The following is a 21,773-nucleotide window of genomic DNA, read 5'->3' on the forward strand; positions in this document are numbered from 1 at the left end:
TAACTCATAAACAAAATAAAATCCAAATTATACATGTTCTGCATTCAAATTGTAACGTATTCAAATTTAGTATAATGCCATCTACTGGAGGAGTATCTAACTGTTACTACAACATAGTAAAAAGTGACTTAACAAATACCTATACCTATACATGATTTCCTTGATAAAGGCTTATGTAACTAATAAATCTAAAATTTAAAAATTGACTAAAATCATAGAAACTTACTTAGCAAGCAATATAAGAAGTTAATTGTCAATGTCATATTTACATTTTAGTGTGACCATTGATAGCAGTTTCCTGATTTATAGAGTAATTATTATTACTCTGGTCAATTAAATATTATGTATTAGTATTGTACAGATTTAGACAAATATATACCTTACTATGGTTTTTAATACAAGAAATTAACGTTTACACACGTTTATTTTCTAGTATTTGGATAATTTACTAAGATTAATTTAACTTCGGTAATGGTTTTTGTTAGTACAAATTTTGTACACAAATATATTACTTATTATTCTGGCGACTTTTATTGTTACCATGGTCACCCTGGAGTATTCACATTCAAGTCGAATCGAAACAAGGTTGCGTTCGTCGGAGTTAGTACCAGGATTTTAATTAAAAGTTTATTTATTTTATAACAACAATGTGTTTATAGTGTGTAGTGATTGTGTGCTCGTGAAACCATGGGCTACGATATTGGGTGGCTAATACCGCGACTCCGGAATCCAGGTAGACTGTGGTATTGTGCCAGCTCAATCACAGTCGCAGTTGTTGGCCTCTTCAGCAAGATTATTGTAGGTGGGTGAATCTCCACTGATAACTTAATTTTTTAACTTTAACTATTTGCCCTGATTTCCTATTTCCACGTGTAATTCATAAAAGTACTGGAAAATCTAAAGGTAGCTTAAACAGCACTTACTCAGCAGTTCAATATTAGTACATCGAAACCTGAATAAATTGCTAACAATGCAATTTTTTGCTGCTGAGCGTACATTTATTTACGTAGAAATTTATTTTACAGATTTAACATAAATTAGTATTCTTTGTATTAATAAAACTTTATTTCTTAATATGTATATATATTTTTTTTTGATACTTGTTTTTATATTCTACAACTTCTTGATCTATAAACACATTCATTTGCCTTGCTAATTACAGTACAATAAGAAGGTTGACCTTAACATGTATAGTTTATTTATGGCATTTAAAAACACAATCCTTAAAGGTAAGGAAAGCATTCCAAGCATACATTAGTATATCCAGATTAATTAATGATGTTTAATATATATTTAATTAAATATATATAATTAGAGTATTACAAGTAAGTATATATAATAGGTATTTAATAGTCAACCTATCCCTGAATATTGATGAACATTAAGTGGAATATATTGATTCAATAGAATAGACAATTAAAAAATTTGAACTAGCCTTGTGAAGTAAGGTAATTTATTTCCTAGTTCACTAGGCTCCATTATTCGTTAAGCACAAACTAATGTCAACCTTCAATCAAACTGCTTGATAATAATTTAAATGAATATATATATATTTTTATATATATAACACCTAATATTATGTTTGATCCTTATAGAGTGCAAGTAGTTTCTTTACGTAATATAATTGGCTGTTGTTTTAGTGTTAGATACCTTCCATTATTGGCATTCCTGGGTCAATAATTATTTATTATTGAAATAATCACTTTATCGGGTCAATAGCTGGCTACTTACATATTAAATAATAGAAACTTCATTATAATCAATGCAAAAATGGGTTTGTATCATATACAAGAACAAACCAACCTTTACTTCAATTTCAATTCAACTACTACCTAATTTACCGTGAATGTGACATCCAATGGTTTTTAGGCTAGTCTTGAGATGATACCTAGTCTGTAAAATTTTATCTTATATTATCCGCTTATCCTAATCTCCTATGTTTAAAATAAGATTAACAAGGCAGATAAGATTAAAAAATCTTAAACGTGATTGGATTTCTAATTAGGATTTTGAAATCATTTGAAATAAGAATTTATTTCCAAATTATTAAAAATAAACTGCAGTGTTGTAAGATTTTTAGTTATGTTTTTTAAATTTTTACACAGAGTTCCTGAACAAGACAACAGTGTACAATCGCGAAGCCCTGTCTCGCGCGGTGCACCGCCCCCGTGAGGTGCCGTTGCTTACTGTCTCCAATCACCACTCATGTTTTGATGATCCCGGACTCTGGGGTAAGAAACATTATTGAAAACTATAACCGACCATAATATATCGATTACAGCCTACAATCTTGCTTTTGTTTGTTGAATTTATTATAAGTGGTGTAGGATTGCAATTTATTTTATTAATAATTATTATTCAAACCTCGTAATTTCAGTTGTAAAATCCTGGGTTTCTGTTTTAGTATTGTGTTAGGGCCGTTTAAGTATTACGTAAGCAGATTTACTGCAATTTATAAACATCAACACCGCCTCCCCCACCCTCTTGTCAGCAAAAGTTAGCAAGGCTCTCAAAAATAATAGTACATTATTAACGTGTAATTTTTTTGTAAGAATCCTCGAAAATGGATTTCGTTTTCAAGCGTAGACAATGAGTGGGTAATATATGTAAAAAAGTAAATAATTACTGTTGACGTAATCAGCAAATTAGAAAATCAAAGACCATCAAATGATAGAGAATCAGATACATAAATTTGAGGCCAAGATTGTTTTTTTTTTTATATAAGGACCTCAAAGACTTGTAGGTGCTTACTGTAGAAATCAATACGGCCATCTATTTAGTATATCAACTGATGCACTTTGTAGGGCTTTGTCCGAGCCGCGACGGAAGTTTCTGACTCAGTTCATTGTATACACATTGCAGTCTAGTACCTACTATACATATTGAGAAACAAAAGAAAAATTATCGATCTTTCTGTCGAAATGTTTACGCTATGCTGTCTCTAATGATAGTACGGCTCCCGTAGTAAACTGACAACAAACCATCAAAAGCAGTAATTTTCTGTAGCTTCGTAATCTTTCAAACATCTAACGTTACAAAGAGGACTATCAGATACATATGAAAATATCTTTTAGAAAGGATATTTACGTGTAAAAATAACATGAAACTTAATAAGAACAGATCCATGCATTTCCCTCACAATGCAGTAGCCCGTATCGCAGCACACAACTCACTACTAGCATGGGTCCGCCAAGCATCCGCGAATATACACTGAACAAAGAAAATAATAATAATAATAGCTAATACTTAACAAGGAATTAGATGGCTCAACTATGTTAAAACAATACACATATGATTCACGATCTCCGAAAATAATACGAATGTAAACAAAGAATATTTTAATCAACTGTTAATCGCTTAATTACTCTGCACAATAACGTTTTTTTGTGTAATCAGTCAACAGGTTTTTTATAAATAATAATTAATTTAATTATAATTTTGATACCTTAGTTAAATAATACGTTTTGGCTTATTACGTTTTTTCACAACTGAGTGTTTTTAAGGGTGTTTTTGCCGCGTATTACCACTATGTGAAACCAGCTGTACACTGAAGTATTTCCACATCACGCCCTATCCAACCTGCGAGCTCTCTGGCAATGTGAGTCTATGGGCGGCGGTATCACTTAACATCAGGTGAGTGGTCCTCCAAGCCCTGACCAACCCGCGAGCCCTTTGGCCTCCTGCCCGTTTGATTGTTACTGTGCGAGTCAAAGATGTAAATTTTTCTCACTCAAGGTTTCTTAGTATTTATTAGCGTGGCGATTTCCTAAATCTTCGCAGTTACGCCCCGAGAGTATAGCCAGACGAAAGCACTCTTTTCGACTGTTACATTGCATTCATTCGTTATATAGCAATTATCATTTCAATTTTCGCTTATAATCTATTGTTGTACGCGAATGGTTAATGTTGAGTAAAGATAAAATCCTCTATTATTTATAAGCATCCCGATGACACAGGAATCGTACATTTATCGTACAGTTACATTAAAAAATAATATGTGAAGTTCGTGGGTTACTGTGAAGAATCTTTAAACAAGACTGATGTTTTTATTTAATATAAAATTCATCACTCGATGTTACCCTTAATATAGACGAAGGTTGGAAAGGTGGCCTCATTTTCCGCGCTTAGACTCGTAATTGGTCCGTTGTGCGTTAAGTCCTGGCTAATTTAGCCAGCCTAACTCCTTGCAGAAGCACAGAAGTCTCCCGGGTACTTCACAGACTTCGCAGAGCGACCTCACTGTTCCGAAAATTTTTGTATGTCGATTAGCCTCGCATTCCAGGACTACGTGAGTGACTGATACCTCTGCGCTGCAACAGCACAAGTGGCTGTTTGTCGTGCCTAGAAGAAAAATATGTTTATTAAGGAGACAATGACCCGTAATTGTCCCTATCATTGTTTTGAGATTGGTTCCATATTTCGCGACCATCGTTGATGCTGGAGTTAGACGTATATAAAACCCAAAAGTTATACTACGCTTATATTGTTTAATATTAAAAAGTAGTGAACAATTCTCCTATTATCATATTCTAGTAAGAAATGTATCTACATATATTCTCAATATAAGTGCCTTAACAGATAAAAATGGTACATAACTACTATGTATATTTGCATAATTCGACGCTTCGAATTCTTTTAGGTCAGAGTGTTAATCAACACACATTGTGAAATTATAAAACGTTAGACACTAATGTGAATGCAAAATGATAACATTTTACCCCATATAGGTCATATTAAACATAATATATATGTCACAATCTTTAGTATGTTGAATTTGATTGCGTATTGTAGTAATTTTAATGGGAACTAATGCTTTATACATATGTGTACTGAAAGCAAACAGCAAAGACGTTTATTTATTAAGTTTATTATAATAAAAAACTATTTTTTTTTATGTATACAACCGAACAACAGCGTATTAATTCTTAAAAGGCCGGAAATCGGGAGCCCTCTGGCACTGAGTGCTTCCTATCCGGTGTCCCTTTGGTCGATAAAAAAAACCAATACTAATTAGATAAATATAATTGATGTTTCAAAATGACCAAAGTCCAATAACAATTGAAATTTGATAACATCGTATCAATAACGCAGTGTCAACAAAACATAGAATTTTTCAAATTAATTTACATTTTCGTTGTTACTAACTTCATATGGGATCTTTTTATTAATTTTTTATTTTGTGGGTAATAAATTTATTACGACCGATCGCTTTTTGCTTATGTCACTTTAATTTTTTAATCGTTTTGATTTAATATATATGAACCTAGCGAAGGTTTCGATATTTGTTTATATTTATTACGTCCATTAAATAATTTCTGTACATTTGTCGAACCACGGCTTCACGTTACAACAGCTACAAATTGTTTTTCAATCGTTCATTACTTGTCTGTAGTAGTCCAAGTAATATTAAGGAGGCTCATGGCTTTAGAACCTCACCTTACCCTTAGGTACTGACCATGGTTTAGGTTAAAGACAAAAATGAGTACCTTTCATTCATTTCAAATCATGATGTTTTAATTAATTTCTACGCCACCACAATATTGGATCGTACACCATTGCCGTGTTATTAAAATATGTAGAAAAAAATCCCTGATTCGACATAATTGCAGAGTATAGATACCGGCAAACAACTTGCACAAATGTCCTTGCGCACAAGTGATTTTTAGGTATCATTAGGAGGGGGGCGGCGGCGGGAGAGTGACGTGTTGATCGCGTGATTGGTAAATCAGTAAAGGTTTATGTCCTGCGCTATGTATACACAAACTTTCCCCCCACTCCCTTGTTTAATGCTCAAGAAGTTTGCCGGTATCTGTATTTGCTATAACATCAGTAACCTCTCAAATTGTTCCTACATTCGTATCCTCATATTTACGTCCACCAATTATCATGTCAATAAAATGTCGAGAGAAATGTAAACAGGACTTATTACTAAACTCTCTTTGTAATGGAATGAAAATTCCCTTTAAACTTACCACCGGGAAAGTCTTAAACAAAACAAATGAAGAGATTTTGACGTTGAAAACCTCCTGTCGCTGTCTATAATACTAATTGCGTTATTATAAATCTCGACTAACGCTTTAATCGGAAATTGGTTCATTTAATAATTAACTAGGAAAGGGTTGGAGGGGGATGATGTATGTATACCACTCTGTATGCACAATAGATAATCCCATATGCGGTATGTGTATGCACTAAGCAGTCGCGCTGCGAAACGGTATGCGCAATGCATTTCCACAAGTTAAAAAAAGAATAAAAGTTAAAAATGCCTTCATCGAAGAGGGGTCCATAACCACAGACCACTAACATATTACTACTAACATTTATATAACTATAATTAATACTAACAACATTTGAAATGGATTAAGGATATTTACTTCCATAAGAAAAAAGGCTTTATTATTATCATATCATAAGTAAATCGTTCATTATCTATATAAGAGATAATTAAAAAAATTCCCGTGCGCATACGTAACAAAAACCTATGTATGTATTCAAAACATAAATATTGTTTAGTCTATTTATAACTTTTTAATGTAATATTTTCTGCCTATGTTCGTCAAGCGAAAGGAGTACAACGTACACTGCACCCTTCGTTTGAGGTCAATATGCCCTTACCCCAAATCTGGATCGATTACTCATATTACGTCACACAGTATGAATTTTGAAGTATAAATAGATTTACTGGTTAGTAAGGATCAGCTCAGTCCTTACTTAGCGTCGAGATTTAGGCTAAGATCCGGAAAAATGGCTTAGCACGAACTGTGAGTCTTGTCTTATTTTGAGCATTTGTTTAATTAATTTACAAAAAATACCTACTTAATATGCCTATACATTCTATGTTACTTATAAAGAGTTATTTGGTTTTGGCCATTCTTTGGATTGGCATCATAAAAGTAGGGGTGATTTTTTTGTGTGAACTAAGGCGGTTCGATTCCCAGACGAGCCAAGTAATTCTTAGAAAGTCTTTGAATGCAAAATTTAATTTAATTATATTAAATAAAATTTAACTTTAATAAATAAAATAAAGTCTACTTTCAGTAACGAGGTATTACGATATTTAAGGAACTTTTCCTTCATGTCCAATTAGTCAAAATACATATTAGGACTTTCATTGAGCTAACCTGGACCAGATCGCTCAACACCTATATAATAGCTCAGTTTGATATTATTACATTGTGCAATCAAAAACAAATCAGTAAAGATAAAATTGTGATTACATAATGTATGTTTATTAATTATTAATTAGTTAACTTATAAGAGTAATATTAATTGCCACAACAACTAATTAATTACGTTCGTATAATTAAAACAAAGAAACAGATATTATTTAATTGGGGATTATTAAACATTAATAAAGTCAAGGCGACTTGTTTAAGCGCATCCATAGTGTTAAATGTTCTGTATGACCCACACACACACAAACCCTCATGTACATACACTCACAAACCATCACACAACACACCCAAATTTGGTATTACTTAGTTATTTGTATTGATAAATTTTTATTGATTTTTACCATTCGTAAATGTTTGAACCTTTTTATATATACATTATACATATTATGTATTCCATCTTTGGCTATAGCTTCAGTATGATTGTTTTTTTATTATATCATTGATGTTTGCTGTAGGGTGAAATAAATAGGTATATCTGAGGAATAGAAATCCTTGAAATCTTTAAAATGATTGCAAACTTTATATTATGTTTTCAGTTGGTGATATATAAAATAAGTCCCTAAATCAATGCAATAGAGTAACATTTTCTATAACATTAAGAGCTCTATTAACGCGTCATTCGTGAATTAGACGTCTCTAGTAGTCTCTCTAACGTCAGCCTCTCAATTTCGTTGGAAAAGTTGAATTTATAGAAGAGCAACGATTTTCATTGACATCACGTTGCTTAGCTCCTTCTCTATTTTCCTTTAAATCTCTTTTTTTACTTTTACTTTACAAGCATTAGTCCACATCGTATTGCTAACTTTATCTACTAACTGGTCTCTGACGTCAGCCTCTCAATTTCGTTGGAAAAGTTGAATTTATAGAAGAGCAACGAATTTCATTGACATCACGTTGCTTAGCTCCTTCTCTATTTTCCTTTAAATCTATTTTTTTACTTTTACTTTACAAGCATTAGTCCACATCGTATTGCTAACTTTATCTACTAACTGGTCTCTGACGTCAGCCTCTCAATTTCGTTGGAAAAGTTGAATTTATAGAAGAGCAACGAATTTCATTGACATCACGTTGCTTAGCTCCTTCTCTATTTTCCTTTAAATCTCTTTTTTTACTTTTACTTTACAAGCATTAGTCCACATCGTATTGCTAACTTTATCTAGTAACTGGTCTCTGACGTCAGCCTCTCAATTTCGTTGGAAAAGTTGAATTTATAGAAGAGCAACGAATTTCATTGACATCACGTTGCTTAGCTCCTTCTCTATTTTCCTTTAAATCTCTTTTTTTACTTTTACTTTACAAGCATTAGTCCACATCGTATTGCTAACTTTATCTACTGACTGGTCTGAATACGTGGTGTGTGCTTTTTTATTATCGTCCCGTTCACTGTTTACTTTACTTTTGTTTCATTAGTTTTGTCTCAATAATTTTATGTAGTCTTGCAATTCTTGCCTTAACCCTATTTAATATTTCTCTATGTGGTTGCCCGGAAGAGGTTGCTCGTGATAAAGCCGCCGTGATAATTTTTTTAATTGTACTGTATTTCTGTTACTGCAACTATTAAATAATTAAGTCTTTATATTTTATATATAAACTATTAGATGCTTGAAGCTATCTCTTCCAGGCAAGTAACTAATATTGTTATATTACTTTGCGTGGATGGATGGATCTCCTATATTACTGAACTGTTCCTCCTTTATTGCCTCAATTTCAGCTCTATGTAACTATAGACTGCCTCACCTTTTGGTTATAGAATATTGTCTTTGAAAAACACAGTGCTGTGTGTGTTCTGGAATCGGTTGCATTTTAATTTATATTTCAAATATGGAATCTGCAATGTAAGCGTGGGACGGCTTAGAACCAGTTAATAATAGTTATTGATGCTCTAATAAGCACTTCCGCAATCAGTATTATTTGTTACAAATAGTCAAGAATTGTATAATTCATAGTATACATACAAAATCGATCTTTATCAGCTTCAAAAAAGTGATATTTTGGTTGAAAAAATTGGCCATCGTTAATTTAAACAGATACATAATATGTAAAGTATAACTAGTAGTTACGAAAGAAACTCTTCAGGTTCATGTATAGTTTTAATATAAAACAAAGGGGCAGGAGGCCCGCCTAATGTTAAGTAGACACTCCCACAGCCAAAAGGCACGCAAGTTCAGTGCCGGCCATTAATAATTAGTACGATATTTGCTTAATTATAGTATTAACTAGTCCTCGCGAACTTCGTATCGCCTTACTATGGTGTTTTTACTTAGCCTATCCCCTTAACTACAACATATGGTAAATATGCTACCCCATTTCCGGGTTTTCCGGAATAAATCTATTATTTTTTTCATAGAAACCTTGAATTGTTCCAGCCGTCTTCGCATTTTGCACTTGGCCATATATTTTGCAATTCATTAACATGCACTTGACATTGACTTGATATTTTAATCAGTTTATTGCTGAAAGACTTGAATATGAGATCGTGAATGCCTTCTAAATCTACGTAACGTAGCTCTGGGACTATGATAGTTGAATTGGTTGTTATCTACATACATTTTCTACTAGAAGGATTTTGAGCGAGGTCAAAGGTGTGGTTAATATTAATTATGGGCTGCCTGCAGCTGAAATACGCCCATATGATTGAATATTAACTGGAGTCATTTTTGCTTGATGAAATGAAAGAGACAGAGGGGAAAGATTGGAAAATATTAGCGACAGACAAATGGAAGAATTTGGAGAAGACTTTCACGCCGTCGGAGGTCGTGTACTGTATTCCTTATTATTTTTTTATTAGTAGTAGTCTGTGGTCTGTGATCTTTAATATATCTCGGACTTTTATCACTGTTCTCTTTTCTTTGCGACTCTTCTCCAATTGTAGGATACTGTTAATTTGAGTTCGTCCTCCCATCGTTTGCTTTGTTGGCATCTTCTTGGTTTTCCGTCTCTAGGGTACAATTCCATCAATATTTTGCTACATTGGAAAAGAATTAGTAATATTTAGTTTCTGGCATTTGTCCAGATATTGTTGGAATGATGAGGTCGGCAGCGCCTAACCGCAAACGCGGTCAACCTCAAACTACAATATTACTTGACACCGTATCACCTCCATTGGGTTACGCACTGGTTTTAATTAATGTTTTTAGGTCGGTAAACACATAATGAAACACTTTTTAATGTACTACATAGTCAATACTAAAGTTCTAAAGAAAGATTTGGTTGTTTGTGTGATTTGAATAGGTTCCGAAACGACTGAAAGAGTTTGTATAGTTTAAATACAAGACACCCAAAAATGGCAGTCACCGCAGCCCATGGGCACCCATTTTAGTGTGTATGTTGCCTATGTAGGAGGATATTTCCCTGTTGGGAAGCTACACTATCCCCGGGTGACATAGGCTTTATAATTAACAAAAAGTGAGGTTTCTGTATGAAATTACAATAGTGTAAACAATAAAAAATTCGATATCGCTGTGCAATAGAGACAATAGAGCAAAGTGATGTACTATTGTTATATACGACTTTAATGTCTACACTGTCTGTGATATGTCTAAGAAAAAATATAATTTTTGCATTCAAAAATGTATTTACCGCGAAAAGCTTTGGGCCATATAACATACTACGCCGGTTTGCGGGTGAAACCGCAAAGCTCAGCTAGTTATAGTTAATTAATGCTGGCTTCGATCTTGCTGTATAACCTTCATTATACGTTGATAACAGTTCATTCATAATAAAAAAAATTTAATATTTTTATTATGTTTTTATATTCTTAATATAATTTTTATACTTAACCTAACGTTACTTAGTAAAATTCTTATGACCCCTATTAAATATACATATAAATTTTAATTTGTTTTTAATGTTAAATGTAACGATACCTATCATATTGGTAACAATACACAGTAATGAAAAAATGAAAAACTTAAATTTTTAAACCAAATAATTTTAATTAATTTTTTTAATTAATTTTAAGCCCCGTTTGGAACCACTGGCTTAGAGACAATTCGCTTCTACATTATAACCTATAAAAAAAATCACAATTCAAGGTACAAATAAAATCGACATACAATAAACTACATTAAAAAATACCAATATGCAATTTAATTTTATGTATTTCTTTCCAATTGTTACTAGTGACGGATACAACGTAATATTTTCTTTAACACGTATGACAAATCTATTTTAATGCTATATAAATAGGTAACATTGTAATTTATGCGTGCTCCCGCGCCGGTCACAACTACCGTGCGTATTGTATCACGATGTAGCACGCGACACGTGCTAGGTCACTCGGTATCATCGGAACGTTACGTAAAAATCACGTAATCGCAATAGTCCACATGTCTCCAATGATTTCGTCGACCTCGGCCCCACTAGATCCTTGCGTTCACTGTTCCGCAAATGACGCTTAAACCTATAAATATTTGAACCTTTTTTTATATACTATACTGTATTAGGTATTACTTTGGCTATGTGTTTAGTTTAAATGTCATTTAATATATATTATGTTAGCTGGAATAAATACATAATGGTTACGTATTAACAATTTTATACACACATTTAATTGTATTAGAGTGGTATATTACAAGCAAACCCGATAGACGTGTACACAAATAGGAAAAACAGCATTTCAACCATTCTCGAATTCATTTGAACACAATTTCATCAACATCAATCCTGTTTAGGAGTTTAATTATAAACACTTTTTTTATATACATGTGTCTTTACTACGACATCATGGAACATTACGATCTAGCCTAACTTAAGACTAATTAGTAATTTAAGTCTAACCTAATTTACTAAAAAGGATTGTTATCATAAGTAAGTGTCCAATAACGCTACTTATAGTCTCTATTAAAGGGAAGACACTCTGTTCTTGTGTTCAGTATATTTTTCTTTTCATTCACTGTTTAGCACTTTATAATAAATTACACTAACACTAGTTCACTAGTTCAAATGGTTTTATCCTTTTCAATCTTCTCACTAGGTCAGTGGTGTCAAGGAGTTGAATAGCCTCGACATTCACGTGATGGTGGAGCCTATGTTCGTGTGCTTCAGCAGTCTTTTTTATTAATGTGGTGACGTCCTCTACATTAAGGTCCCGATGGAGGTCGTAATTTCGAATGTACCAGGGTGCATTGACTATTCCCCTGAGCACTTTGTTTTGGAATCGTTGGATTACTTGGATATTACTATTACTGGTACAGCCCCAAAGCTGGCAACCATAAGTCCATACAGGTGTCAGGACTTGTTTGTAGATCAATAATTTATTTTGTACTGATAACGTGGAATGCCTTCCGAGCAACCAGTACAATTTAGAGTAACGGAGATCCAACTCTTCGCGTTTCTTTTTAACATGGACCTTCCATCGGAGTTTGGTGTCTAGCGTCATGCCTAGGTAATAAGCTGAGTTTTGGAACGGCACTTTGACGTTATCAATATATACTGGCAGGTAATTTGATGTTTTGTTGGAAAAGTTTATGTGAACTGATTTAGTTTTATCCACCAATTATAAACACATGTGGATGATATAATTGTTATTTATTTATATTATCACGGATTTTTCCCCAAGGAGTAAACGGAGACCTTGGATCTCCACTTGCTCTGACAAACCTCTCTCGCTTCATCCACTTTTATTACATTTACCAAGCCTGCTCGTCGGTTATGGGTACTTGTAACTTGTTTCCTTCTCTAGTACCTCCTGGATTTGGTCCAGGAATGTACGACAAGGCCTACTTAACTCAACTTCACCATCAACGGTTGCCTTGTATGGGATATACACTTGTTAAACGCTTCTCATGCATCCGTTTATGGTCAAATCACCTATGCATTCCCTTTCGTATCCTTGTCATTATATCCTCTTTCAAACCACACTGCTTGCGTATCTCATTACTTACACACACTCACTTCTTAACGCTCTCATTTGCACGGCATTTATTCTAATCTCATTCTTTCTCTGCCACATCTAACATTCCGTCTGTTAACATCGGGATAAGCACTCCTCTATGTGTGGCCAGTTGAACCTCGTTTGAGTTTTCTTCTTGGCAACACACAAAGGAATGCAACGCTAAATTTACGCTATTCCCAGCCTATATGTACAAAAAGAATCGAATGAATAACTCGATAATGCGACCTTTATCGTAAGCTATAATCATGCGCTGGTTATCCTGTATTGACTTTGCACAAGTAGATTTTTATTTATGACTAGCTGCCTCCGCGAACTTCGTTTCGACGTTTCGCGTAATATGATTTACTACGCCTACCTTTTATATAGGTAACCAACATATGCAACATTTTGTTATATTACCCAATACAGACTGTTCGCGTAATACCAACCAAAGTTCTAAATAAAACTATTTTATTCAAATTTCTTAGTTTAAATAAATATTCACATCGATCCAGCCGTCTTTTTGTTGTTATTTCTGTCAAGTGATACCGCCGCTCATGGACACTCATATTGCCAGAATGCTCGCAAGTGTATTGCTGACCTTTTATGAATTGATACGCTCTTTTTTTGAAGGACCCTAAGTCGAATTGGTTCGGAAATACTTTACCTTTTTCGTCACGTCACACATGTTATAAGGCCGAAATCGCATCCACGAGCCCTCGGGCATACAGAGATGGTTAATCTGATGATAAGCCTCAGTCAGTGCTTTATAAAGAAAATTATACAAATTACAGAACAAAATTAAAAATGTCAATTACAATTTCGTAATTAAAGGAAGAAGAACTTTGATAACGTTGCGACTGTACTAAAATAGTTTTTTTCTTTCAGGTGTGCTGGACACAGGCACGCTTGTGAGGGGCTCGCGTATGCGCTGGTCGTTGGCAGCACACGACATTTGCTTCACGAATGCATTACACGCTGCATTTTTCGCGCTAGGAAAATGTGTACCCGTTGTACGCGGCGCTGGTGTGCACCAGCCTGCTATGGACTTCTGTGTTGAGCGGCTCTGCAGTGGCGATTGGGTGCATATTTTCCCAGAAGGCAGGGTTAATGTTGAAAAAGAGCGTATTCGTTTTAAATGGGGTGTTGGTCGACTCATAAGCGAGAGTGCCGCGCGTGGTCGTCCGCCTTTAGTTCTGCCCGTCTGGCATGAAGGGATGGATCGTGTACTTCCCAATACAGAGCCATATCGACTGCGTGCACGCAACCACGTCTACCTCTGCGTTGGTGAGCCCATTGCTCTCCATCCGCTGCTTGACAGGTTAGTCATACCATGATACACTTTGACAAACAAAGGGTACTACTACTACCTAGTACCTAAATTACCCAATCGGCTTCACGGTTAATCATATAAACTGAATTTAATAAATCGATCTGGAGTTGAATAATAAAAATGTTTATCGTAATCTGTTACGCAGTTTGCTATCGCACATTTTGAGAACTCTGTAATACATGTTTACGTAAAATACTTTAAGAAAACCATTAAATCATTGACGTGTCTGGAATATGGTTGCACACTCGAATTATGTCACGGATATACGGAATAAATGCTGTCTATCTGTAGGTAATAGTACTTAAATAATTTCAGACTTAAAAGCATGAACGCGACCGAGGAAGAAACTCGGCGAGTAATAACAGAACGAATACAAGAGGAGTTGTGGCGTCTCCGTGACAAAGCGCATGCGCTCGTCAGACGAGCCACGGGCCGCTTATTGGAGGAGACAACCATCATTCCCAATGGGAAACAACACAACACACCAACACCAGAACCCACGCCCAAGGAGTGTTTGGAAAAGGAGAAGGAACTGTAAGACTCTTTAAGGACCGCGCTGGACGCGGTATCACGGCATGCGCCAAATAACATTGTCTTGCACAATCCTCGTAGTTAAGAGATAATTTTATACCCTCAAACCCAAAGACTACAGAGAATTGACTGAGTTCCTCTTGTGAGCCGAGTGAGATGAATTTTTGTATATAATTTCCAGTGTTTTATCGGAATAATCATATCAGTAAGCGTATGTACCGATGTTTTATAAACCTTTACACGGCAAAGTTTATATATAGGGTTAGAATATACAGTTGAAAAATAAATCGATTTTACCACAGACATCGTGTTCCTAAATGTCAAGTTTAACGTGAACGAAGGGATTTTCTATATTCGAATACGTGTTGTAGCTTGACCGTGATTGGTCCAAGCTGACCAATCACAGTCGCCCGCAATCTAACGATTCGTTTTTTAAACGTACATTCTAACGTACGTTGGATTTCTTTGGCCTGGGGCATTTGCTCTATATGTCAACTTGATACAGAAAAATATTTTCGTCGTAAACATTTTGGTAGCAAAAAGATTACTATTTAATTTCAATGAATGCGAACCGTAAAGGTTACATGACGATTTCCGTACTAATTCTGTTTAATGTATTTTTGCTGGTATATTTTGACGTTTAACCTTTTCAGTCAAGTATTAAACTATACTTGACAGTTCTCAGAGTACGTTGTAACAATCTGAGAACTGAAAAAAAAATATTTTTAATTTTTATATATAAATAATCCCGTGCACAAAATCATACATTTTATTTCGAAATTATATATTGTCAATAATTGCCGACAGTCGCGTAAACTAACAATCTTGTAAGGCAATAATTTTTATCGTGTTTAACAAAATTAGTAAAGGTCGTCCTTGCATGTGGTTTGCGGTTCTGACGTCATGGCGAGGCGGGATTTACAAAAACGAATTTATCCTTCTAATAAACAGTTGGCCTAGTGGCTTTATCCCCAGGTGTGAATCAATGTACTTTCTGTCTGTGCGGTAACACTCGCTCGTACGGTGAAGAAAAACATCGTCAGGCATGCCTTAGACGTAAGAAGTCGACGAAGGAAAGTGTCAGACACAGAAGGCTGATCACCTACTTGCCTATTAGTAATAACTAATCAAGAAACAGATACAAAAATCTGCAGCCTTTTATTACTAATAGAAAAGAAGATGTTTTACTCTCCATACTTGATTCCCGTCTCAATGTCACTCTGAAATGGAGTGTAGCTTTAAGATTTCTAGTATTATATTGGTGTTTTGTATGTGTGTGACACGGTGACGTCATCACTAGACGTTGTAATGTGAATTTGGCAACTATTTTATAATAAATGTTTTAGATATAGGATATAGTTTTGTTGAAACATTTCCTTGTTCCAAATTATTTTTTACCGTGTTGATAGTTGTTAAACGTGATTATAAAGGATGTTTTGGATCGTCTGGATTACGTTACGCCCGTATTTTAAAAGATTAAAATTGCTAGTTTCAAGTGCACTTAACCATATTGTGTTAAGTATTTAATATTTAATTAACATCAACTGTCAGTTGACAGTTAACTAACCAAAATGGTTTTCATTAGATAACAATAATTAACATTTATTACTTGAAACACACAAATAATTATTTTTCTTTTTCTAAGGCCACAACTCTTATAGAGTATATGCCTCCTCTAATTGGCTCCATCTCACTCTATCTTGAGGATTTTTATCCCATATTCTCCACCAACTTGTTTTAGCTCGACAGCCCACCGTACAAGAGGTGGTGGTCCCTGGTGGTCCTTTCCACTTGTCACCCTTTTTGCCAATAGACAATAAAATAGTTCCAGCTGGTAACTAATACAAATGTGCATTTATAAAATTCTAAATTTCCTTGTAGCGAATTGTGCAATTTGATAAGCATTGATAATGTTAAGGCACTTCTACCCCTGGGCTTCCTCAGTAAATCTCTCTCAATAACATAGAGGGAAAGATTTGTTTTAGACTTACAGTGTCTGTCTGACATACGCCTGAACAGCTGATCAAATATGTGCACAAATCTGGACTATATTGGAGTAATAATTATTATGATGACCCTCCAAAACATCCTTTATTAAAGATATCAGTAGAGCAAGACGCGAGCTTTCCTTAGTGGCCACTTGGGTAAGATTCAGAGTCTAGACTTAGCTAAGTATGACTCATGTATGCCAAAATCCTATTTTTGACATAAGTCTACTCTCAATGTTACCCTTATATCCCGTTGCTGTTTTTAGTATTTTTACACTATACCGTTAATATTATTTAAGAAATTTGTAATAATCATGTTTTCAATCCTATCGAAAGTGTTGGGGCAATTTATTGTATAAAATGGTTGTGTTTTTTTTAATGAAAACATTCCTCGATGTTACCGTTGCAATAATCTTATTTTTTATTTAAATACTAAGAAATTCTTAAAATAAGAAGGATTTCTATTAACTTAAGCATCAAGATGCTAATTTTAAGTAAATCAAATTAGGAATTTTGCTTGTCTTTTTTGAAGTGAAATTTGTTCCTGCCCCTGAAAAGCTATAAGTAGCAATACTGAAAATAACCTAAAAATTCTACAATTCCTGTAATTTTTTTAGATAGAATCATTTGTGATGGCCAAATCTGTATAATTTAAAGTAGTTCCCATTGGGCATGAAAAAATTTCATCGTGTAAATAAGTTTGTGTGTCATGCGATGCCATATGAGCCCTTGAACGTTTGTAAATAATGTGTGTGCTTTCATTAACTATTGTGATTGCATTGTGTGTGATGGGTATCTTCCGCACAGCTTTTTGACTATTTATTTTAATTTAAGCACTTATGTGAAGGCTGGATAAAATTAAGACGCTACATGGACCTATAGTTTCATTGTGGATTGATGGATTTTTAAAAATTACTTGTTTTGTGAAATAGTGCCGTCAGTCAAAAACTATTTATTAGGCCATGCATTCATGATGAACACAAAGTTAGTTCAATACCACCGCACAAATTTTCTATTGTAAGAATGTTCAGATATTGCCAGTTGAAGTTATAAAACCTTCAAGTTAGATCCAGAGTCGAGACTTGGCGCTGAGTCTCTTGTCTATTTTCAAGAGGTGTCAATTTTATTTTCTGTAAAAACGTACTTAAAGCGCTCAAGATAGAGACTTGAGGGTTCAGATACGAATTGGATTATAGACCTTAGTTTAAACAAAATATTAACGCTAACGTTAAATACGTCTGTATTAAACGATTCTATAGATCGAAAACAGTGTTATAATCTGTTTAAGTATGACATTATGAACTTCAAACAACTAATTGTTCTAGTTGTAAATAGTCAATTTCAAAAATTCCATATTTACTTTTTATTACGTCAGTTACTTGACACAAAACTCACACTTCACAGATATACGAACTTTAAGCGCCATTTTGTGGATATCAAGATTGACAGTTGTTGTGTACGTTATCGTATATTTTTAATATATATATCTTATTATTATATATATATATATAATAAGATAAGAGCCACATATGTATTTCCCGTGATATATACCGATATAGACCACCGGGTCTACTCATCTCTGGGGCTGAATATTTATTGTAATTTGAGGGGATGGGGTAAGATTAAGGAATTTTGTCTTTGATGTTGTCCAAAGTGAGCGCTTTTTGAGGAACTATGTATATTATTTTCGGTAATAAATCGATGGATTTGTGAAATTTTCTTTATTTCTTATATCTCTACAGGGACAATAAAAAACAATCGTACATCCATAAGTTTAATAATTATGAACCAAATGCTTGAGATACAAGTTAACATACTTCTCAGCCGACACACATTCCAAAATTCACAATCTACATAAAAATATATAATTATTATTCATCTGAAATATCACAGGGCCCACTTATTTCATTGCCACGCATCACTAATTAAATTAAATCGCATATAAAAATTAGTTTCGAGAATCTGCAGTTGAGAATATACATATACACAAAAAGACGAATAAAATGACACCCACTTAGAACTAGTTCCTGTTTACAAATATTATAAATGACGTTTACTTTGAAAAATCATAATTATAATGTAAGACCAGGAAACTAGCTGGTATAAGTAGAAAAAAAATGCTTAGAAATAAGCATTTACAATGAAATGCCGTAGTCTCAGTTTATTCGCCCTTATTATATAATTCCGTAAATTAATATATTTTTAATCTCTAAATACAGCGTCCAGATTCAATTTATATTAATTACAGGGGTCGACTTTAGTGAGCGCCCAATCTGAATATGAGAAGTGAATCAATGCAGCGGCAGTAGAGAAGCGGCACCGAACGGTGATTGGTATTCGATGTTCATCTCCTTAAAAATTTGCTGCGGAGGAGCAATGTTGGCAAGGAAGACGCGGCCAAGTGAGGCATCCAACGGCGTCGGCAGTCCGCCCACGACTGCGGCGCGAGTGGGCGTGTCCGCCCAACCACCAGCCGGGGGCTCCAACGCCAGCGCGGCGGCTCTCTGCGCGCGTGCCCACCCCAACACCTCTGAATGCCCCGCGCGGCCAGCATCCGCCAAAGGATCGTATAGCGCCAGTACCACCAGATCGGCCACCGGGGCGCCATCCATGCCCCACGCGGCTGACCCTCCCGCTGCGGCGAACGCTGTCAGCTCCCGTTGGAGCAGCGCACACGACTCGGCGCCCTCACCACTTAAGGCGACATGGGCGCGGACACCGTGCGAGAGCAATAACCGCGCAGTCAACACGCCGGCTGCCCCACCGAGGTGGGTACCGGCCGCCACCACCACGACGGGAACTTGATGGGCGTTCCTGGCCTCGAGACGTCTTCCACCACCACACAAACGCAACGCCAAGTCGGCCACTGCTCGCGCTACGAGCAGCAACGCGCTATCGAGCAATCGCAGACGGAGGAGACTCTCCCAAAGCATTTGTCGGGCGCGCGGCGTGGCTGCAGGTATAGTTCGACCGTCATCCGTGGTGTAATGATGGGAAGCTTGAAGCGGCGCCGGCAAACGCAGAGTAGGTCGAGCGGCGGGCGGAGCTGGCAGCACGTTCTCGTCGTGTCTCATGGCCGCGTCAGCAACTACGTCGGGACGGGCAGCGCCTCCCGCTCCTCCTCGGACTTCCCAACTCACCGCCTGTAACAACGTAATTCGGGACGCACACATTAATAAAACTTAGTCCATAAACATTAAATGGATAGATAGTTTGAGGAACTGGAATATTCATTATTTTTGCAGATCAATATAAAATTCAGTATATTGATGTAAAACTGTAATCTATATAAGATCAAAAATAGGAAAAAGAAAGAACCTGCTTGTCAAACAGTGCAAGGTTGCCCTCGAAGTCAAAGTCATCTTCGAAGGCTGGGTCTGCTGCGTCCCCAAAACATGCCTCATTACGACGTCTAGCCCGTTCTGTGCCACCTCCCATACTTCCCCCACTTCCACCCCCACCACGTGCCTTTGGAGTTGAACTCAAATTATAACTACCTGTACATATAGATATCCACATAAGTTGTATAAAAGATTCATAGCTTTAATTCCAAGATAAATATATCTTACCAGCATTTGTATTATTCTTGTTTCTATTAGGTTGAATATCTATAGGCTTGCTACGTGCTGGTGTGGTTCCACCCCGATTGGCAGTTGTCTTATTAGAGGCATTGTTTTGTTGTATCCCTTTAAAGCAAAAAAAGCTAATTTATTTATTTTTAAAGACCCGTTATACTACACAGTAGAAAAAACATCTACACATCAAGTCATGAACTCAGTCTTTATTATCAATCATCAATCTTATATTCAATACAATTTTCTATAGGAAAACAGACACTAATATTTTTAAGACTATCAAGCATTAGATATATTGAAAAATAATTTTTAAAATGTTAAAAAATTACCACTAACTTCAGCCAATTTTCAAGAATTTAAACAAAATTAATTACATAAATATTCTAATAGACATAATATTAAACATTATATCTAAAAACGCTACATTTTAATACATGGGAACTTTCTTTCACACTAAGTCTTAAGTAAAACTAACACTTATTGAATGAAATGCCATGGTCTCAGTTTATTCACCAAAATCAATTTAACTAAATAATATATATGGTCATTTTATATAATTTTTTTTTAAATAAGTCATTACAGACCCGTATTAGAAGAGTTTGCCTGTAAATTCTCAGAAACAGTAGCTCTAGGGCCTTTCTTATTGGTCTTAGTGACTCTAACGGTACTATGACTTAGTTCTTGTGGATCTACCTTTGCCTCTTCTATAATTTTTAAATCTTTTATATCAGCAGCTCTGCAACATAATAATTCATATTAAAGATAAGACATATGTCAAAAGCTAATAATGTTGCTAAAGAAAAACTTAATAACAGAAGTAAACTCTTTTCTTTGTCTAATCTTACTTGAGTGTTACTTGTGATTTCGGGTATGGAAAACCATTCCTAAAGGCCTTCGTAAGCGTGATAGTATTTGCATCCGCTTTCAGGATTGTGCCCTGATAATAACCAAGAGGTTCGCCACAATTTACCGACACCGCACAACCAATCCATTTCGACATCGTTCAAAGTTAACATATATTTATGTAGAAGCTCCACTTAAACTGCAAATTAATTCTATAATTTCTTTAAAAATACTGTTTTAAAAATATTACTCAATAGTGTTTAGAGTCTTGATTAAAAAAGACTTGGAAGTTTTGTTCACAACAGAAGTTTCACCGTTTATCTCACGTCAACGTCAGACGTTGCCTTGAGACTATGACGCTGCCAGTAACCAGTCGCATCAGCTTAAAATATACCGCTGACTTTCTAAAATTTTACAAAAGCTTGCCAATACACATACAACATATAAAAATAA

At 35.1% G+C, this 21,773-nt stretch overlaps 2 protein-coding genes across 2 annotated transcripts; one reads left to right on the forward strand and one right to left on the reverse strand.

Annotated features, from left to right (window-relative positions):
- Positions 1-570: 570 nt before the first annotated feature.
- LOC123715841 (tafazzin) lies at positions 571-20,482 on the forward strand. Its single transcript, XM_045671177.1, has 5 exons — positions 571-802; positions 2,106-2,231; positions 13,939-14,371; positions 14,699-14,917; positions 19,151-20,482. The coding sequence occupies exons 1-5, from the start codon at positions 688-690 to the stop codon at positions 19,161-19,163; spliced, it is 906 nt and encodes a 301-aa protein (XP_045527133.1). The 5' UTR covers positions 571-687; the 3' UTR covers positions 19,164-20,482.
- On the reverse strand, positions 18,664-21,711 carry LOC123715840 (enhancer of mRNA-decapping protein 3). Its single transcript, XM_045671176.1, has 5 exons — positions 21,323-21,711; positions 21,062-21,213; positions 20,472-20,588; positions 20,221-20,399; positions 18,664-20,045 (listed from the first exon to the last, which is right to left on the reverse strand). The coding sequence occupies exons 1-5, from the start codon at positions 21,475-21,477 to the stop codon at positions 19,194-19,196; spliced, it is 1,455 nt and encodes a 484-aa protein (XP_045527132.1). The 5' UTR covers positions 21,478-21,711; the 3' UTR covers positions 18,664-19,193.
- Between the last annotated feature and the right edge of the window lie 62 nt (positions 21,712-21,773).

Source organism: Pieris brassicae, chromosome 10 (assembly GCF_905147105.1).
Source record: "Pieris brassicae chromosome 10, ilPieBrab1.1, whole genome shotgun sequence".
Lineage (NCBI taxonomy): Eukaryota > Metazoa > Arthropoda > Insecta > Lepidoptera > Pieridae > Pieris > Pieris brassicae.